The sequence below is a fragment of the Drosophila ficusphila genome, unplaced genomic scaffold (genome assembly GCF_018152265.1).
Source record: "Drosophila ficusphila isolate 14025-0441.05 unplaced genomic scaffold, ASM1815226v1 contig_47, whole genome shotgun sequence".
In the NCBI taxonomy this organism is placed as follows: Eukaryota; Metazoa; Arthropoda; class Insecta; order Diptera; family Drosophilidae; genus Drosophila; species Drosophila ficusphila.
Window position 1 is genome coordinate 560,099 of NW_025064388.1, and position 20,310 is coordinate 580,408.

The 20,310-nt window shown below is 37.0% G+C and overlaps 1 protein-coding gene across 2 annotated transcripts; it reads right to left on the reverse strand.

The window, feature by feature from the left end:
- Positions 1–242: 242 nt before the first annotated feature.
- LOC108095528 (zinc finger protein DPF3) lies at positions 243–12,639 on the reverse strand. Of its 2 annotated transcripts, none has more exons than XM_043208425.1 (3): positions 12,007–12,639; positions 1,160–1,423; positions 243–1,106 (listed from the first exon to the last, which is right to left on the reverse strand). In XM_043208425.1, exons 1-3 carry the CDS (start codon positions 12,458–12,460, stop codon positions 319–321), a joined length of 1,506 nt encoding a protein of 501 aa, XP_043064360.1. In that variant the 5' UTR covers positions 12,461–12,639; the 3' UTR covers positions 243–318. The 2 variants fall into 2 exon arrangements, with proteins under 2 accessions (XP_043064360.1, XP_017052145.2); XM_017196656.2 differs by having other exon boundaries at positions 1,157–1,423.
- Positions 12,640–20,310: the final 7,671 nt, after the last annotated feature.

Below are 20,310 nucleotides of genomic sequence, written 5' to 3' on the forward strand. Positions count from 1 at the left end.
GGCCCAAAATCGTTAAACTATAGGTGATTGCCAACTACTTATATAATTTGTATTATAATGACAAATCTTTTTGTATACAAAATTATAAAAACTATCTGTAGTTAAAATATTTATGAAAAACTATATTATATTATTTAAGGCTTATCAAGTTGCAACAAAAGTACTTTGAGGCTCTACTTAAGCCTAGTTGCATTATAAGCAATAAAATACTTGATTACAATTTCCTTAAAAAAAAAACAAAGTGATTTTTTATAGTTTGTAATGTAAATGAATAAACTAAATTTGCATTATTAATGAAAGAACATAAGTATAAGCTTATTAATTCTTGTGAAACTCTTCCACGCATAATTTGCAGCTCCAAGACCCTTCTGGTGGAGTAGTTAACGGTGGCGATAGGCAGTACATATGGTATCCACGGTCACAATCATCGCAAAATAACAGTTGGTCGTCATTGTCCGAGGTCCCACAGATGGAACAATACTTGCATTCGATGCATTGCCAACGATAACGTTTAACGGATACTATCATGTTTGCTGTGAACTGCAAACATGATGGATGGCCAGAGCGACCGCAGTCCGAGCAAGATACAAGCTCCTCGGGCATATTGGTTTTTTTGTTTTCCCGCTGATCACCCAAACAAAAGTCACAGTAAGGAGACGGCTGAGCAATGTCGCGTTCAATGCGTTGTTTGACCCTCATAGGACTAGGCCCCGTAGCAAAAATCGAAGGATTTGTTACTCCATGCACAGGCAAGGCATTAGAAACAATAGAAGTAGCAATCGTGCCCATGCTTACTCCAGCCATTGTCGACAAAGGAATCGAATCATTAGAAGCCCCAGCGTCGCTTAACGCCTTTTCGTATGGCAAAGCTATGTTTGCTGGCGTTATCAGTGTTGACTGGGAGTTATCGTCGTGTGTTGGAATAGGAGAAGCAGAGTTTGAGTGAGAAGCATAGAGACCTGTAGCGGATGCAGCTGCCGCAGTACTGGCTGCGTGTGCAACGGCTGCAGCAGCTGCCGCTGCAGCTGCAGATGTATTTGCCCCATTTCCACCGCCCCGACGTCTTCGGTCTGATTCTCCGTCAACAGCGTTTCTCCGACGGTTGCCTGAAACGAAGGTAAGTTAACCTTTTATAAGCTTATTGCATTTAACTTACCACCTCCTTTACGACCTCGTTTGGGAGTGCCTTCTACATTAGCATTTGTCCGTCGTGTTCGCGAACCCTTTTTGCGTTTACCACGGCTAGTGTAAGATTCGTCAAAATCATTATCAGAATCAAAATCATCCTCATAATCATCACCCTGATGATAATGTGGTGTGTCAACTTCCTCGTTTAACCAATCTTTTTCGGCGTTTGCATGAGAATCCTTACTATCATTGTCTCCAGATGCTCCCATCGAGTTGCCATCTGTAGCAACAATCGCTGTAAGTATAGGACCAAAGATTATTTACAGTCAAAATAGAAACCTCTGCAGCTTATTTTCAGCAATTAATTTTTTCATTTTTACATTTAATTAAATGTTAGTTATTTTAAAAGGTCATTAGATATCCAGCTAATAAGTGTGAGCGTATTTTAATAACACATTTTTTTAAATTTATAGTTTTCAAATAAACAGTAACATCTCCAAGCTATTAAGTCAATTTGCCATTCCCTGGTTCAGTGTAAAACCCCGAATTGCAATAGAGCTACAACCTATTTTTATACCCTTGTCGAGTGTTTTTTCTTCCAGTTGGTGTTTTTTACATACTACTTTGAATTTTATCAAAATCGGTTAACTCTATCATATAGCTAACATAGGCAAGATCGAAAAATATATATATGTATATATAAAAAAAAAGTATAACGTCGTTTTTTATTATGATTTTTAGAACATCGAGTTTCTTAAATCGTACAACTATATTATACGAGGTGTGTTCAAAAAGTATCGCGAATTTTGTGTTTTTTCAAAAATTATTTATTTATTCATGAATATCTATTTTGTCCCCTTCAAAGTAATCCCCATGAGTTATTATGCATTTGTGCCAACGGTTTTTCCAATCTGCGAAGCACTTCAAAAAATCACTTTTTTTTTGTTGAGCTCCTCCTTCGATGCCGCCTTTATCTCTTTAAGCGAAGCGTAACGTCGTCCTTTCACGGGCCTCTTCAGTTTAGGAAACAAGAAAAGGTCACAGGGGGCTAGATCTGGGGAATACGGTGGCTGCGGCATCATTAGTGTGTTGTTGTTGGCCAAAAAGTCGCGCACAAGCAACGATGTGAGAGCAGGGGCGTTATCGTGGTGCAAAAGCCAAATTTTGTTTTTCCACAAATCCGGGCGTTTCTGGCGGATTGCTTCGCGCAAATTGCGCATTACTTGCAGGTAATATTCCTTATTGACCATTCTTCCCTGTGGCAAGAACTCATGATGCACCACGCCCCAGCAATCGAAAAAAACTGTCAGCAAAACTTTCACATTCGACCGAACTTGGCTCGCTTTTTTCGGTCTTGGTTCGTGCGGCAGCTTCCATTGAGATGATTGAGCTTTGGTTTCCACGTCGTTACCATAAACCCACGATTCGTCACCAGTTATGACCCTCTGGAGCAAATTTGGGTCGTCGCGGATAGAGTTTAACATCTCATTAGCAATGTTTATGCGATGCTGTTTTTGGTCGCAAGTGAGCAATTTTGGCACGAATTTCGCGGCGACCCGTCTCATGCCCAAATCATTGATAAAAATCGAATGGCACGAAACAAGAAACTTTCCACGTGACTACTCATTTCGGCATTACTTTTTTCTACGTTTCGTTGATATGTGAAGGAAAATTGTTCGGAAAAGTTTTCTTAAGGCAGGTTCTCACCTTGTGGCAGAAAAAAAAATGGATTTTTTTCTTTTGGCCTATAGTTCCGAAAATGTTCTCAAAAAGTTTCAGATCCAAATTTGAAATATTACAAAAGTTACAGGCGTTTATATGGAGCACATGTCGATCACCAGCCATTGGAAGCCAAAACTTTAAGCGCGTTTATCTCGGAACCACGTTTTCGGACCTTACGGAAGTAATTGAAGGCGTTGGTGTTAACCAATCGTCATCAAATTTTTTTTAAATGCTCCTAATAGTTTCCTTTAACTAATGAACTAAGATTTTTAAAAAATATTGAAAACTGTTTAATTGAGAAAATAACTAGTGAAAAAAAAGCGCGAAAATCGAAAATTTTTTTCAAAATCTAATAATTTTTGCAATTTTCATTTTTTTTTTCTGATACTAGTTCATTTTATGCACAGTATGTACACTTTAAGAATCCTTTCGGTTTTTGTGTTTCCGATTACTCGTTTTGGCTGAATGAATTTTGCAACTGAGGAACGCCCCCTCCCGCCCCTTTTCGATTTTTCAATTTTGAAATTTTTTCGCAAAATAAATATGTTTTCAAATAAAGTTACAAATTTCAGAATTTTATCTTTAACCGATTTCTCAAAACAATTTTTTTTAAAAATGTCAATTTTTCGGCCATACAAGGTGAGAACCTGCCTTAAGGGGGGGGTAAGGTTTTAACAATTTTTTTTTTCGATTTTTTTTTTATATTTTTTTTCTAAGAGAGCAATATGTTGAGAACGTTGTGTAAAAATTTTGAGTTAATTAGAGTCAAACTAACGGAGTTACAGCGTTTTAAACGACCGAATTTGGCCGTATTCTCACGTATAAAAATACTTTGAATCGATTTTGCCGAAGACGTTATTTTGAAAGTCGGTGAACATCAGAACTCAATATCTACTGAACCGATCCTTTTCAAATTTTTAACACAAATTCTCAACATAAATATGCAGGTAATCAGGAAGAGTTTTTTTTAATTTTTAATTTTTTTCTATTTTTAAAAAATAAATTAACAGCGATTTTTTAAGCTAAAATCGCACTTTTCACTTTCAAGTGCTCCCAAAAATAGACAAAAAATAAATTAAAAAAAAACTCTTCCTGATTACCTCGGGAAATTCATTATCTTTACAACACATATCACATTTTATTTTTAAGATGATCCGTTATGATGTTCACCGCAAAACAACTTTTTCTTTAGGCGCTTCGGAAGATTAACCGCCACAGGCGTATTTCTTAATATTTTTTAATAATTTTTTTTTTCTAATACTCTTCAAAAGTTAAACAATACCATGTAATTAAGCTCAATAAAATAAACTTACTCATTTCGCCGCAAAAAAAAATCAAACATGGCCCTTTTTTTTGGCCTTTAAAACCTTACCCCCCTTAAGGCAGTGGTCTGCTTTAGGAGCCGAAAAAAGAGAGTTTTTTCAACACTTTTTTTGAAAGGGAAGGAAATGATTGCGGTAAACGAAATTTTGAGACGATATAATATTATATTTAAACTTTAAAAAACAATTTTTATTATTACAAATAATTAAAATTAGCGGAATTTGTAACGATTTTTCTGGGGCGCCTGGAGTGTGCACTTGTAAATCGGTGCCGGTGATGGAGTTCGTGCGATGCATATGAAACAGTGGAACCAATTTTTTTTTTAGTTTTTATAAGTTCCTTTTCTATATGAACTAAAAAAATTCCGAAGAAATGACGAAATTCCAAATTTTTTCTAAGTTTGAAAAAGTGAATTTTTACTTTTTTGGAAAAAAAAAAGTTCACTTTAAGGGGCCGTCCATAAACCTCGTGACGCTAAATTTTGGCTTTTTTGACCCCCTCCCCCCTATGTGACGCATCACATATACAAATTACAACCTCCTTACAACAAAGCGTGACTCTCTGATGAACCCCCCCACCCCCCTAGGAGCGTCACGAGGTTTATGGACGGCCCCTAAGTTGCAAAACAAGTAATTTAAATAGTACTTTTATCAATTTTTTTTAGTTCAAATAGAAGATAATTCAATACTGAAGCTAGATCACTTTGGTTTTTTTCGATCGGACATATATTTTTTTTACTATGGCCGGCACCGTTTTCCACAACTTGTGAAAATAAAAACTCGAGAAAACGGGCTGTAAAGTCTGCCCGAGCATAAGCAACTGCTCGACGCTCGGCCACTAAAACTAATCTAGCTTCGAAAATATGTCGAATTGGCCTCTAAAATTTTGAACACATATTTTTGGATAGTTTTGGAATAGATTTAAGACAAAAAAAATCATCGTTTTTTTGAAGTCTGTAAAGCAGACCACTGCCTTAACCTGGCCAAAAAGGTGTCATAACTCAAAATTACAACATGTCATCCGCAAGTTGAGCATAAAAATTAGTTATATAAAAAAGTTATATTAAAAAATACTAAAACGTACGTTTTCGCCCAAAAACGAAAGCGAAAAATAAAGTGAAAACCGGAGCATAATTTTGACAGATTTTAACCGATGGCGGACAGAAACAAAACGCTTCTGTAAAGGTTATTCCAATACAATCTTAGCCATGAATCGCTTTACGCCCAAAGAACGCGCGGAAATAGTTACAATGTACATTAAATGTAATCGTGCAGTTGTTGCAGCACAGCGTATCGAAAGAAGGGGATATCGACTGGCCACCAAGATCGCCCGATTTGACTGCACCCGACTTTTTCTTGAGGGGCTTTTTGAAAAGCTAAGTGTACGCGAACGAACCGAAGACTTTGGACGAGCTGAAGAACAACATCCGAGCCGAAATCGCTGCGATATCGCCCGAGACGCTGGCAAATGTCATGCAAAATGCCAAAAAAGAGCGCAATTTTGTTTGCGCAATAATGGTAGTCATTTGTTCGACCTCGTTCTTCGAACATAGCTGGAAAAAATTGTAAAGTAAATTGGAAAGGCTTGACTTAGCAGAACTGGAGCTGAACACAATGTTGGAATTTTCAGAAGTCGTAATGGATGTGGAGGCTAAGCTTAATCGACGCTTAGCGGCCCAACGCAAATTACCATTTGCTGGTGCCACAGATGCCAATTCTACATATCTGGACAAAATCGTTTTAGCATGGTCCATTTATGACTCCAAGCTTATTGATGACTCTCGCAACACCGCCCCCGGAAAACTGGACTTGCAGGAGCCACTAGCCGACAGCAAGGTCATGCCGCGTGTCTACTCCACCCACCAGCGGAACCCTCAATAGGAACATGGCAGCGATGAGGGCCCGTAGCGATTGCGAGACGGATGACCAAACTTATTACATGCAGGACGATGCGAACGACAAGTTGCAAATCATGTTGCATCAGCGGGAGCGACGCAAAGATCTCGATTGCGTCTTTCATTGCTGGTCTGGCTCCATCGTGGCGTGGAGTCGCTGGGGGTCATTGAGTCATTGGGCTAATGGACCTCTATTTCTCTTACAAAACTCGTCGGAATGGCCCTGCCTGCTAGATGTAGTAAATGATCCTCCGGAGCGTCGTTCCGCAACTCAAATTGAAGCTTTGATATTTCTATATTTCTATTTCGATACATGTTTCGCTTTATTTCGAATTGCAGAGCGAAAGCTTTGCCTTCAGATGGCCATCTTTCCATTGAGGAGATCAACTCGGGGACCGTACTTCTCCTAAGGAGTATCCAGCAGGTTCACTTAGCCAAGGAGTATGGGTTTCTTAGCCAGAGCAAATGGCTTTGGACGCGTTCAAGAAGTCATACCCGGCGAGGACGGCATCGTCAGAGTAGCATAGTATGGTCTGGACAGCTACGAGCAGCCGCCTCCAAACCGTTCTGCTCATCGACTTCCATATAGTTGGAACCGTATCTCTTTCAACGGGGGGAGTATGTTCGAAGTTGTCCGGTGCGCAAAGGTGTACCGCTGCAGTTACGTATTTGTAATCCGCTCTTCAAGCTACTCTTACGTTATCTTTGTTATCTCATCTTTCACCCATGTTATCATTGTAGCCAAGCTTCACTTGTAAACTTCTGTATAAAGAAGCCGCGCTTTCAGCTTATCTCACCTCAGTCAATCTCAGTTCAAGCTTACACTTATCTCGACTACATTGTTAATATATCACAAATATATAGGTACCTATATTAGGTTGTTTGGTAATGACATACCGGTTTTTACATTCAAATTTCGAGATTCGCTTGTGAAGTCAAATATACTCGTATCTGGCAATGCTGTATATCGTTAGAAAGGTATTGGCATCACCTTTAAAATAGCATATAGTTTGTTTACATGAGCTTCCACGTACAATCGATTGAAATGGAGTTCACAAACGCAGAAATCAGCGCAATTTTGAAATTTTATTTCGCACAGGAGATAACAAGCTTTCGATTCAAACCGCCGAACAGTGGTTTAGGCGATTCCGAAGTGGCAATTTTGATATCGAAACACCCAAGCCTTCCGGACGACCAGTGACCGTTGATACGGATAAAATCATGGAAATAGTGGATCGAGATCGTCATGTGACTATTAGAACCATTGCAGAGGAGTTGCAACTAAGCACGTCCATAGGCATTTAAAGTCGAAAAATTTAACAAAAAAAACTCGATGTATGGGGGGCCTCATGAGTTATCCCAAAAAAACCTTTTCAACCGTGTATCAATCTGCGAATCTTTGTTGCACCGTAATAAACTCGACTCATTTCTGGATCGGTTAGTCACTGGTGATGAAAAATGGATCACATATGACAACATAAAGCGTAAAAGATCCTGGTCGAAGCCCGGTGAGTCGTCTCAAACGGTGGCAAAGCCAGGACTGACGGCTCAGAAGGTGTTGCTGAGTGTATGGTGGGATATCAGAGGAATTATCCATTATGAAGTGTTGCCCTATGGTCAAACCATCAATTCTGACCTCTACTGTGAAAAACTGGAGCGATTGAAGATTGCACTTGAACAGAAGCGGCCAGAAAACGCCAGGCCCCATACATCTTTGGTGACGCGTCACAAGCTACGGGAGCTTGGTTGGGAAGTGTTAATACATCCACCTAATAGTCCGGACATTGCCCCAAGCGATTAAAACCTGTTTTTGGCCATGTAAAATATTTTCGATAGACAAAAATTGAGTTCAAGGGAGGATTGTGAAAATCAAATCGCCGAGTTTTTTGCCAGAAGGGACAAGGACTTCTTTAGGAGAGGCATATACAAGTTACCAAATCAAAATAGCAGAAAATCATCGAAGACAACGGTATATATAGCACTTAAATCGGACAATGCTAACTATGTTAAATCGTCGTCAAAAATCAATAAAGAAACCGGTATGTCATTACCAAACAACCTAATATGTAGTTTATGCGGTCTGAGGTGTCTCCTTCACTGCGTTGCAAACTTCTGACTGAAATTATAATACCCTTTTGCTCTGCAAGAGTATACAAATAAGTTAATATTGTGTGTATGACAGCCGTGTGATAGATTTAATATTTTTTCTTGGAATCCGAAGCGTGATCTAATGTGATATTATTCCACAATTTCCACATAAGTTCAAGGATAAGTTTACCATAGAGCAGGCTCTGGCGCTTGAACGAATGCCATCAGATGATTATAAGATTGTGATTCAAGCTGATAAAACACCGGAAAGATTCAATGCTCATACAATCGACGATGAAGCAATAGTCATTTTTGGTGAAGAATTTAGGTCACGTGACATTGCTCTTCACAATGCACAATGACACACAAGAGATCGTTAGAAGCATTGGATCCAGCGTTGCCAGACGTCCCGATTTTTAAATTAAAATTCAATGTCCCTCGCGACTGGCTTCGTCCCGCTTTTCGAGGATTACTCGACCGTGCGTGCAGCGGTCTGAGGAAGCGCGTGCGACCGCGACTTCCTCTCTTTCTCTTTCGCTCTTTCTTTATTTTAATTTGCTAATACATTTCTATTTCACGAAAATGTACGATTATCTACGAAAGAATAACGAATACCGTTTGGTTTAGTTCTTAGGAAGCAGTGAGCTTGTAGTAAGTTGCATTGTATGCGTAATTTAGTTTAATTTCAAAAATGGCACTAAAAAAAAATTAAATTTTTTTTTGAGAATACGATTAAAAATAAAAAACTGAAATTTAACTTTATTTGAAAACATTTTTTTTGCGAAAAAAAATTTTGAAATTGAAAAAATCAAAAAAGGGGCGGGAGGGGGCGTTACTCAGTGGTGGAATGTCGGCGAAAAGGAAGTGATTCAGCCAAAACGGGTAATCGGAAACACAAAACCAAAAAGATTCTTTAGGTGAACAGTACTGCGCATAAAATGAACTAGGATCAGAAAAAAAATTAAAATTGCAAAAGTTATTAGCTTTTGAAAATAAATTACGATTTTCGTGTTTTTTTTTCTCACTAATTATTTTCTCAAATAAACAGTTTTCAATATTCTTGGATAATCCTAGTTCATTAGTTAAAGGAAACTATTAGGAACATTTAAAAAAAATTTTGATGGCGTTTGGTTAACCAAAACGCCTTCAATTATGTATTTCCGTAAGGTCCGAAAACGTGGTTCCGAGATAAACGCGTTTAAAGTTTTGGCTTCAAATGGCCGGTGCTCGACATGCGCTCCATGTAAAGGCCTGTAAGTCTTGTAATTTTTCAAATTTTGATCTGAAATTTGTTGAGCACATTTTTGGAGCATATAGATATATGCGATAAGCAAGAAAAAATAAATCGATTTTTTTTTCGACACAAGGTGAGAACCTGCCTTTAGCCAACAAAAGCTTAAGTTTTTACGTGATTTTGTTCGTGAGTTATTGGAGTTTACTTATTAGAATCGTTTAAAGATGAATGAAACTGATAGTAGTGTTTAATTAATTTTATTGGCCAGAACTGGAAAACTTTGCACCCAAGAAGAAAGTCAAACTAGAAAAACATCTACTGACTGAAAGTACAGTACAAATTGGCAGAATGATTATAATTGGTTTTGTAATGTAACGTCAGATCAGTTTAGAGCTTACTGTAAATTGTGTAAAAAAAGAGTTTACTATTTCTGATGGCGGATTAAACGACGTAGTGATTTTTATTAAAATACGTTTTCTATGGCTATTTTTGCTGTCTATTGGTACTTAATCGTAATTTGGATCAAATAAAAAGATAAATATTTTAATAACTTCTGATGATATACGTTTTTTTTTACTGTCCCGCTTTCGACGAAAGAATCTCGATTTTTGGCCCTTATTTTGCTAGCAGGTGGTTTCCGACAAATTTGACCGGATTAATAACACGGCCAACAGATTTTTGTAACATTGTACAATCAAAAGAACAACTAATTGAAAATGTTTTTCCAAACATGTTACAGAATTGCTAAAATCATGATGAAAATGAAACGGTCAACTAACCAACTATCCAAGCAAGTGGCAAGGTTAGACTTCCTGCTTTGCAACGAACATCCAGAATTCGACATTGTTGGAAAAGCGTAAAATCAACATCTTTCTATACTTCCAAAAACATTTTGTACTAAGATTCGAAAACAATCAAAGTGACGTTGTTTCTGTCAAACATTTTTAATATCATCATATGTCATATATAATATACATATATTTATATAATTAATTTGCATTACGCGTTCGCCGGCCTATAAAATATCTTTTTATGTATGAAGGTAAATGCCATGAGCCAGGCGACTAAACATAGGCCGGCGAACGCGTAATGCATTATTATTATTAAGACGATATCAGACTGCAGATGAACGCCCTCAAGCTAATGTACCGCAGCGTGAACGTAATGCACAGAATAGATCTGGATCTTCAACGGCGATGACGAATACGTCGTTTTGTTTTGGCTAAAATGCTAAGTACTGCTTATAATTACAACAGTCAGATTGAATATATTATGTACGGATACATTGGAATGATGGACGCAATATGTCCACATTGTGATGCAGCTAACTAACTCACGAACGGCTGGACGGACTAGGCAGCAGATGGCTTTTAGCTAACAAAATTTAAAAAAATCCCATTGGAAGGGAAAAAAGGGGAAGGGGATATAATAATTTGTTGTTGTTTTTAACCCACACAAAAAATTAATTACATGGCAAAACAACGTTTGCCTGGTTCGCTAGTTCTATAATATATAGATTTTTCTGTATTTCCTATGGCACCTATATGATATAGTTGTCCGATTTTTATGAAATTTAATTCGAAATAAAAAAGAAGTTAAAAAACATCATATGGAAGAAATCAAGTGGATATGATCAAAAACAACGCAGTGATCGTTTTTTCAATCTCTCGTATAGGAGCTATCCGATATAGTCGCCCGACCCGGCCCGTTCCGACTGCGGGTAATAACTACACAACTTTTGGTAAATATTCAGTAAGATATATTTAAAACTGAAAGACGGACAGACGTTTTTTGATTCTGATCGTGATGCTGATCTCGAATATATATACATGTGTACATTATGGGGTGTGCGGTGTCCCCTTCACTGCGTTTCATACTTCTGACTGAAATAGTAATACACTCTGCAAGCTAAATGTCTGTACATGTGTTACAATCTTGTCTATTAAGGCGGCAGTAGTCTGCTTTACAGACTTCAAAAAATCGATTTTTTTTGTCTTAAATCTAAGAATGTGTTCAAAATTTTAAAGGCCAATTCGACATATTTTCGAAGCTAGATCAGTTTTAGTGGCCGAGCGTCGAGCTGGTGCGAATGCTCGGGCAGAAGTTTTCTCGAGTTTTCATTTTCACAAGTTTTGGAAAACGGTGCCGGCCATAGTAAAAAAAAATATATGTCCGATCGATTTCTTCGGTATTTTTTTAGTTCATATAGAAAAGGAACGGTAATACTTCGGAATATTGACTCCAGCTATATCTCAGCCCCAAAAGAACTTGGGAACCAAATCAAGATAATAACCCCCTTAGGAGGGGCAGAAGGTTTTTTACCTTGGAAAATGGAAATTTCCTCGGAAAATCAGCGGAAAACTCTTACATGCAAATATAATATTATATCGTCTCAAAATTTCGTTTACCGCAATCATTTCCTTCTCTTTAAAAAAAGTTGTTGAAAAAACGTTTTTTTTCGGCTCCTAAAGCAGACCACTGCCTTAAAGCAATTTCGATGCCTCTTAGCCAATTGAGTTTCTTACGTTTTCAGTAATTTTCTAATTCCATTTACAACAAAATGAAATTTCTATATCGCCGTCCATAATGTTTTTACATATTTGCCTTGTTTTCTTACCTGCAGTGTCAGCAAGATGAAGATCTCGTGGGACAGCAACTCCTGACGATTGAGCATGGTGATGAAGTTGATACTGGTGCGGTTGGTGGTGTGTGTGCTGAAGATTGTGCTCGCGATACTGATAAGCTCGGTAGCTCTGGTTTGGGTTGAGTAAATACTGACGCTTGGGTTTGCACCAGCGTGAAGATGGATAAGTGTATATCTGGCCATGTCGGAATCCTGGCATACGCTGTTTTTTTTTCATGAAGAGAGAACAATGCGTCTGTGCGACCCCTGTCTGAGGGTCAAGAAATGGCATTCGAAGTCGTCGTTCAATGCACAGACGAGTGTTAAAATTTTCACTGTTTTCAAGTAATTCCTTGTACTTTTCATTGTCATTTAAAAACGTTTGTATCTTCTCGAAATTACCAATGTTTACGACTAAGGTTTTGTGAAATTCAGATTCGGAAGCCATATTGTAGCATCAACGTGTCACTGAGCTTGAGATGCTTAAGCACACGCTTAAAAATACAAAAAGAGTTTTAATATATTTGGTTATATTACACGATTTAATTATAGACCAGCTTTGGATATAGAAAATAAAATTTTATCATTGCGGTTCAAAACAAAGAGACGCTAAAACTAGACTGGATGGAATCGGTACATCGATTCGATAGAAAGCGATAGCACATTTAATACGCTAACCCCAACAAGCCGATTCAAGTGGAACGGTTGAGATATGAAAAAGATGTAAAATCACTAATATGTGACATTAACTATCGTTAGTGCGGCGAGCTACATTTTAGAAAAGGTATTTCAAACTTATCAAAAAGTTATTTTTGGTTTTTTTTTTTTCAAAACTAAAGTTTTCAATAAAAAACACAAGTGATATATAATTGAGTAAAAAAACCGTACAACTTTTGAAGCCAGTTAAAATTTAAGCTAGTTTTTGTTAGCAAAAAGCCAATTGACATAGGTTTTTTTTTAAATAAAAAATTGCCTAAAGCGAGGGCGGCTTGATAAGTTAGAGACTTTTTAATTTCCTTCGTAGTCACTCCAAATGCAACAGTGCTGCATTCAACTGGAATCTATTATTGCGCAACTATAAAATTTTGAACAAGCTATGTCGTGCAGTTGTTGTTTGATAGCCATTCAGAACAGATAACGTCGTACATTTTTACGAAAATGGAAAAAAGTGAGTTTCTAGTCACGATGGCCTAAATTCCCGAATCGAGATGCGAACTGCTACCCCATCCAGCATATAAGTTAACACAACCAGTTCCCACGGAGCAAAATTGTCGAGTTGCAGCCCGTATCCGGTGGCCAACACGCGCAGTAAGGGAACTGCCGAATCGACACTCTGGGGTTCATCGCCCGGAGTCCGGCCAGAAACGCGCACGCATCAGGTGACCGTCGCTGGCCAGATACCAAGTGCTGACCCGGCGCTTTAGCGGTAGCTACACTCCGAGAGCTAACGCTTGCGTTAAATAAAAATTAATAACTTTGTAACCCAATTCAAATTATACTTTACTCTCAAGAAGTTAAGAAGTCAAACAGTCTTAATAACTTATATAAGTTAACACAGTTAAGGAGTAACTTATAGGTCAGTACAAATCTTGGGTGTGTCTCGGATCACCCTAGTGCCTTTATATGCAGACTAAGCATAAGTCGCCTTTAGGGGCCGTGCCGGGATCTTGGCATAGTGTCAGCATTTTTGTAAGACTTGACGGCCACGAACAGCTTACAAGTTTCAGTTTGATTTTGATATGAATAAAGAGCGCATCGCTCTACTAAAACAACTCCAGCGAAAGCTGTTTAATTATTGAATAGGTTATCGAGCCTTAAGGGCCCTTAATAACGGAGAGAAGTTCTCCCATCATATTTCCGCAATATTCAGGAACGGCGTTCAGCCCACCAACAGAGGAAGCCAGCGCAAAACCCGGAGAAGGAGTTCCCAAACCCACGTCATCAGGCAGCCACGTCATCACCCACTCCTCACAGACAGCGGCGAGGAACGGCGCAAAGACAAAAAATATAATTGGCAGCCAACTTAGTAGAATTCACGACTCAATATTCTAGACAAAAATATGTAAGTAGTCTGATCTTATTAATGCAGCTTCAAATTTTCAAAAAATACAACAAACAACAATACACAGAGAAAAAAATAAATTATATATACGAGGTGTGTTCAAAAAGTATCGCGAATTTTGTGTTTTTTCAAAAATGATTTATTTATTTATGAATATCTATTTTGTCCCCTTCAAAGTAATCCCCATGAGATTTTATGCACTTGTGCCAAGGGTTTTTCCAATCTTCAAAGCACTTCAAAAAATAATTTTTTTTATCTTGTTCAGCTCCTCCTTCGATGCCGTCTTTATCTCGTCAAGCGTCGTCCTTTCGAGGGCCTCTTCAGGTTAAGAAACAAGAAAAAGTCACAGGGGGCGAGATCTGGGGAATACGGTGGCCGCGGAATCATAAGTGTGTTGTTTTGGCCAAAAAGTCGCGCACAAGCAACGATGTATGAGCAGGGGCGATTTCGTGGTGCAAAAGCCAATTTCTGTTCACCCACGAATCCGGGCGTTTCTGGCGGATTGCTTCGCGCAAATTGCGCATAACTTCTTCCCTGTGCAATATGGGAAAAAAGTCGATTTTTTTGGCATAAAATCAAATTATTTTACAAATTATTTTCAAAAAATAAAATATATTTTTTGAATTTACATACCCTAATTAGCCAAGAACCGTTATCTAAGATTTTTTACTAACAACACTATAATGTTGATAAACGAACAAAGTCAGATGTTCGATTGACTTTTTTGTGTGCTTAAATTAGTGAAAAATCTTTGCAAACTTTCATTGTTTATTTTGTGGAGCAACAAATTGATTTATTATTTCTGATTATGGCAAATCGTAGCAAAGGTATTTATAAATGTATCTTAGATTACATGTTTTGATTATTATGACTTGTTGTCCAACTGTGATCTGTTTTATATGTGTATCTTTTTAGCTTAAAACTTACAAGTTTGTTTGTGTTCCGTGGTGTATAACTTATAAATGGCACAACGTTGCAAAAAGGTAAAAACGCAAAGTTATTACCAAATGTATCCCTAATATCGCAAAACTAATCATTTTTGCAACTTTTTGCACGTTTCTTCAAAATTGAACTTTTAAGGTGCTAACCTAGCAATAGAAATTTAACACAGCTTGAGAGAAGACATGACACTTGGCTAAGCTCGAAAACATTTTTTTCTATAAAAAACGCTAAGAACCAGGTGGACCATGGAAAAAAAGTCTGAAAAACATAAACATATTAACTAAAATCAAAGTTGTATACTTTTTTGTTAAAGGCTCTAAAAAAGTGTTCCGCAAAATGCAAAAAAATCTATATAATTATTAAAAAAAAGTTAGGACAACGAACTTTTTTTAAATTCTTTTGTTTAACAATTTTATTCCAAAAATAAAAAAAAAAATTTTTTTTTTTAATATTATTCATTAAAAAAAAATTTTTAAATCTAAAAAATAGGCGAGGCCACACCCCATTTTCTTAAAATACATTCCTTATTTGATTATTAACTGGAATCAAAAAACAGATCAATAAAATGTTGATTAGTTCTCAAGTTATTAATTAATGCCAAAAAAAATCGACTTTTTTCCCATAGTGCTGTGGCAAGAATGATGCACCACGCCCCTGCAATCAAGAAAACGGTCAGCAAAACTTTTACATTCGAAGTGCTCGGGCGTCCGGCACGCTTTTCGTCGTTCACATCTTCTCGGCTTTCTGAGAACATTTTGTACCACCGATAAACGTTGCTTCGGTCCAAGGTAGCTTCTCCGTATGCCACAGTCAACATTCGGAATGCATCCACGCACTTAATTTCGTTTTTCACACAAAATTTGATACAGGTTCTTTAATCCATTTTTTTGAATAGGTAAAAATCGAAGACAATCCAAAACACGTGCAATCAAAGCAGCTGTCAACAATTAAGTGAACATTCAAAATGGCCGAGCTTATCGGCATAAGTGAGAGACATGAGTAACCTGCGAAAATTCAAAATACGCGATACTTTTTGAACACATCTCGTATTTGTGTTGTTTTTTTTTTTTTGTTTGCGGCGAAACGAGAAATTTAAGTTTAATTACATATTATTATTCGACTTTTGGAGAGTATTAGAAAAAAATGACGCCTAATCTTCAGAAGCGCTTAGAAAAAAAAGTTGTTTAGCGGTAAACATCATTACTCGGTAACGGATAATCTTAAGGCAGGTTCTCACCTTGTAGGGCCGAAAAATGGACCTTTTTTAAAAAAATTGTTTTGAGACAACGGTTAAAGATAAAAATCTGAAATTTGTAACTTTATTTGAAAACATATTTTGCGAAAAAAAAATTGAAAAACCAAAAAGTGGCGGGAGTGGGCGTTGCTCAGTTGCGGATTTTGAAAAAAAAAAGGTGTCCTGCTTACGGAAGTGATTCAGGCCAAACGGTTTATCTGAAACAGAAAAACCAAAAAGATTCTTGAAGTGTACAGTACTCTGCATAAAATTAACTAGGATCAGAAAAAAACAAGAAAGGAAGCTAGCTTCGGCATTTGATACCCTTGCAGTCATCAAATATGTCGAACAAAACGCATAAAGGCAAGACAACATCGAATCTAAGACGATTTTTCTATTCATTTTCCATATTTTTGACTATAGATCATATGGGAGCTATACGATATAGGTGTCCGATTTTGATCAAATTTAATTCGTATTTCAAGAGTCGTAAGAAAACTCTATATTCCAAAAATCATACTTGTCTGATGAAAAACAACGATACTATAATTTTATTTCCATTATTTCTTTATAGATTTTTCGATCTTTCCTATGGCAGCTATAAGATATGGATGACCGATTTTTATGCAACTTTTTTTCCAATATAAACGTTGTTAAAAAACTTGATATTCAAAAAATCATGCTCGTGGGATAAAAAACAACGATCTTATCAATTTATTTCCATTAATTCTATATATAATTTTCGATCTCTCCTATGGCAGCTATACGATAGAGTTATCCGATTTTGATCAAATTTAATCCGAAATTCAATAACAGTTAGAAAACGCCATCTTGAAGAATTCAAGTCGATCTGATCAAAAACAACGGCGTGAGAATTTTTTATTTCATTCTCTCATATGGGAGCTATCCGATATAGTCGCCCGATCCGGCTCGTTCCGACTTATATACTGCGTGCAATAACTACACACCTTTTGGGAAAGTTTCATCAAGATAGCTTCAAAACTGAGAGACTAGTTTGCGCGGAAACGGACAGACGGACAGACGGACAGACGTACATGCATATTTGGATTCTGATCGTGATGCTGATCAAGAATATATATACTTTATGGGGTCTGAGGTGTCTCCTTCACTGCGTTGCAAACTTCTGACTGAAATTATAATACCCTTTTGCTCTGCAAGGGTATAAAAATGAAAATTGCAAAAGTTATTAGCTTTTGAAACCAAAATTTCGATTTTCGCGCTTTTTTTCTCACTAATTATTTTCTTAATTTAACAGTTTTCAATTTTTTTGAAAAATCCTATTTCACTAGTTAAAGCAAACAATTAGGAACATTTAAAAAAAAATTTGATGACGATTGGTTAACCCCAACGCCTTCAATTACTTTCGTAAGGTCAGAAAACGTGGTTCCGAGATAAACGCGTTTAAAGTTTTAGTTGCAAAAAGCAATGAAAAAACATCGTAAAAATAACGGGAGAAACATGTATCCGGGGTATTTTGGGGTCGCTGATCACGAATCCAGAGTTATTTTTCCAAAATTAATTTGTTAAAACCATTTTTTTAAGCAATTTGTTAGAAAAAATGGACGAAAAAAATGAAAATTTTAACATACAGTAGAATCCTGTTATATCGACTCGATGGCTTGGTTGGTCCCCAGACAGACTAATACACTTATATCCTTTTGCTTAGTGCGTCTTCCGGGTATAACGACGAAAAATCGTCGGTCCCTTGAAAGTCGCTATAAGCGGATTCTACTGTATATAAAAAAAAAAAAAATTTCTCTATCTTTTAATCACCAAACAAAATTTTACATAAAACTATTGCCATCTGGTGGTGGAACGGATTTCGCCGGGTTTACTAGTTGATAATATAAATATCAATATTTTAAGTTCTGTATCTATATAAATGTATACAGTGTCCGATAACTACTTAAAGGATTTATTACAAGAAAGGAAGCTAGCTTCGGCAAGCCGAAGCTTATATACCCTTGCAGTCATCAAATATGTCGAACAAAATACATAAAGGCTAAACAACATCGAAGCTAAGACTATAGATCATATGGGAGCTGTATGATATACCTAGTTGTCCGATTTTGATCAAATTTAATTCGTAATTCAAGAGTCGTAAGGAATCTCTATATTCCAAAAATCATACTCATCTAATAAAAACCAACGATGTTATAATTTTATTTCCGTTATTTCTATGTTGATTTTTCGATCTTTCCTATGGCAGCTATAAGATATAGTTGTCCGATTTTTATGAAATTTTTTTCTCAATATAAGGGTTTTTAAAAAACTTGACATTCAAACAATAATGCTCGTGGGATAAAAAACAACGATGCTATCAATTTATATTCATTAATTCTATATATATTTTTCGATCTCTCCTATGGCAGCTATATGATAGAGTTATCCGATTTTGTTCAAATTTAATCCGAAATTCAATAACAGTTAGAAAACGCCATCTTGAAGAATTCAAGTCGATCTGATTAAAAACAACGGCGTGAGAATTTTTTCTTTCATTCTCTCGTATGGGAGCTATCCGATATAGTCGCCCGATCCGGCTCGTTCCGACTTATATACTGCGTGCAATAACTACACACCTTTTGGGAAAGTTTCAGCAAGATAGCTTTAAAACTGAGAGACTAGTTTGCGTGGAAACGGACAGACGGACAGACGTACATGCATATTTGGATTCTGATCGTGATGCTGATCAAGAATATATATACTTTATGGGGTCTAAGGTGTCTCCTTCACTGCGTTGCAAACTTCTGACTGAAATTATAATACCCTTTTGCTCTGCAAGGGTATAAAAATGACAGGGTTCCATCAAAAAAATTTGCCACGGGCCCCAGAGGGTATAGTTACGCCACTGTCAACGAGACTGCATCACTGAGATTATCCGGCACTAGAATAAACAACGTAGTGATATTGAGTGGTATAGGTGGCAACTCTGTTAGCACTTTACAGATATTGGCGAATGTTTTAATTTGTGAGCGTTCTTTTGAAATCTTATTTCACGTAGTTTTAGATAATCATATCAAATACGACGCTCTGATAGCTTGGGAAATTTTAAGCCAGGGCATCGGCGTGACAATTACATCAAGCGCGCTTACTATGTTTAACGAACAGTCTGTATTACATGTCATAGTCTCCGAATGCACTCCTGACCTGGCTGATGTTGATACCGATTTGCATGGACAAGATAAAGATAAACTGCTATCAATATTACAGGGGTATTCAAATTCGTTCATAAACGGTATCCCACAGAGCCACATAACTACGGGACAGCTAGAGATTCGCTTGATTGATCAAAATAAGACGGTTCAAAAGCGCCCTTACCGATTGAGTGTGAAAGAAAAAGAAAAGGTTAGACATTCCATTCAAGAGCTGTTGGACGCAAACATAATAAGACCCAGTTCCTCTTCTTTCGCGAGTGCGATGTTACTTGTCCGTAAGAAAAGTGGTACAGACCGTCTTTGTGTCGTTCATCGGGAGCTTAATGCCAATACTGTTTCCGACAAGTACCCGTTGCCACTTATATAGTTAGATCGCGGCTTGGCCCATTCATACGCGACACCGTCAGTTGACTTTCTCGAGCGTATCGACTTGGGTAAAAAGGCGTTCTTAGCCAATTTTAATTGCCGGTTTCGATCGAGTCGTTGTTACAATTCTAATTGCTAGTTAGGTTCCGCAAAATTCCGATAATGAAATCTCATTTAAATCGTTTCAAAGAGATGTTTTATTTAAAGCGAGCTGTTGCTTGTGCGGTCTGTACACGACTGCCAGATTCGAGCTTTAATTGTAATGTCTTTCTTTATCTTTATTCTTAGGCTAAGCTCATACATGTAGGTTACAATTAAGGGTATACAAATAGTTATAATTGGATATGTGACTCCCCCACGACAAGTTTCTGCAATCTTAATTGTAGAAATTTATAAATTGTAATTACATGTATAACTCTTATAAACTTATTTTAATTTTGGAATGTATATTTTCTTTTGACTTGGTCTTTGTATATTTTTGCGTTTGCGTCTTCATTTGATATTAGGTAGTTTCCATC

Bases quoted from the DNA above. Each gene is read 5' to 3' on its own strand.
- LOC108095528 (XM_017196656.2), bottom strand. From the start codon at position 12,460: ATGGCTTCCGAATCTGAATTTCACAAAACCTTAGTCGTAAACATTGGT. The intron at 1,424-12,006 runs GTAAGAAAACAA...CTATACTTACAG, and splicing joins TCATCTTGCTGACACTGCAG to CGATTGTTGCTACAGATGGC. The intron at 1,107-1,156 runs GTAAGTTAAATG...CCTTCGTTTCAG, and splicing joins ACGAGGTCGTAAAGGAGGTG to GCAACCGTCGGAGAAACGCT.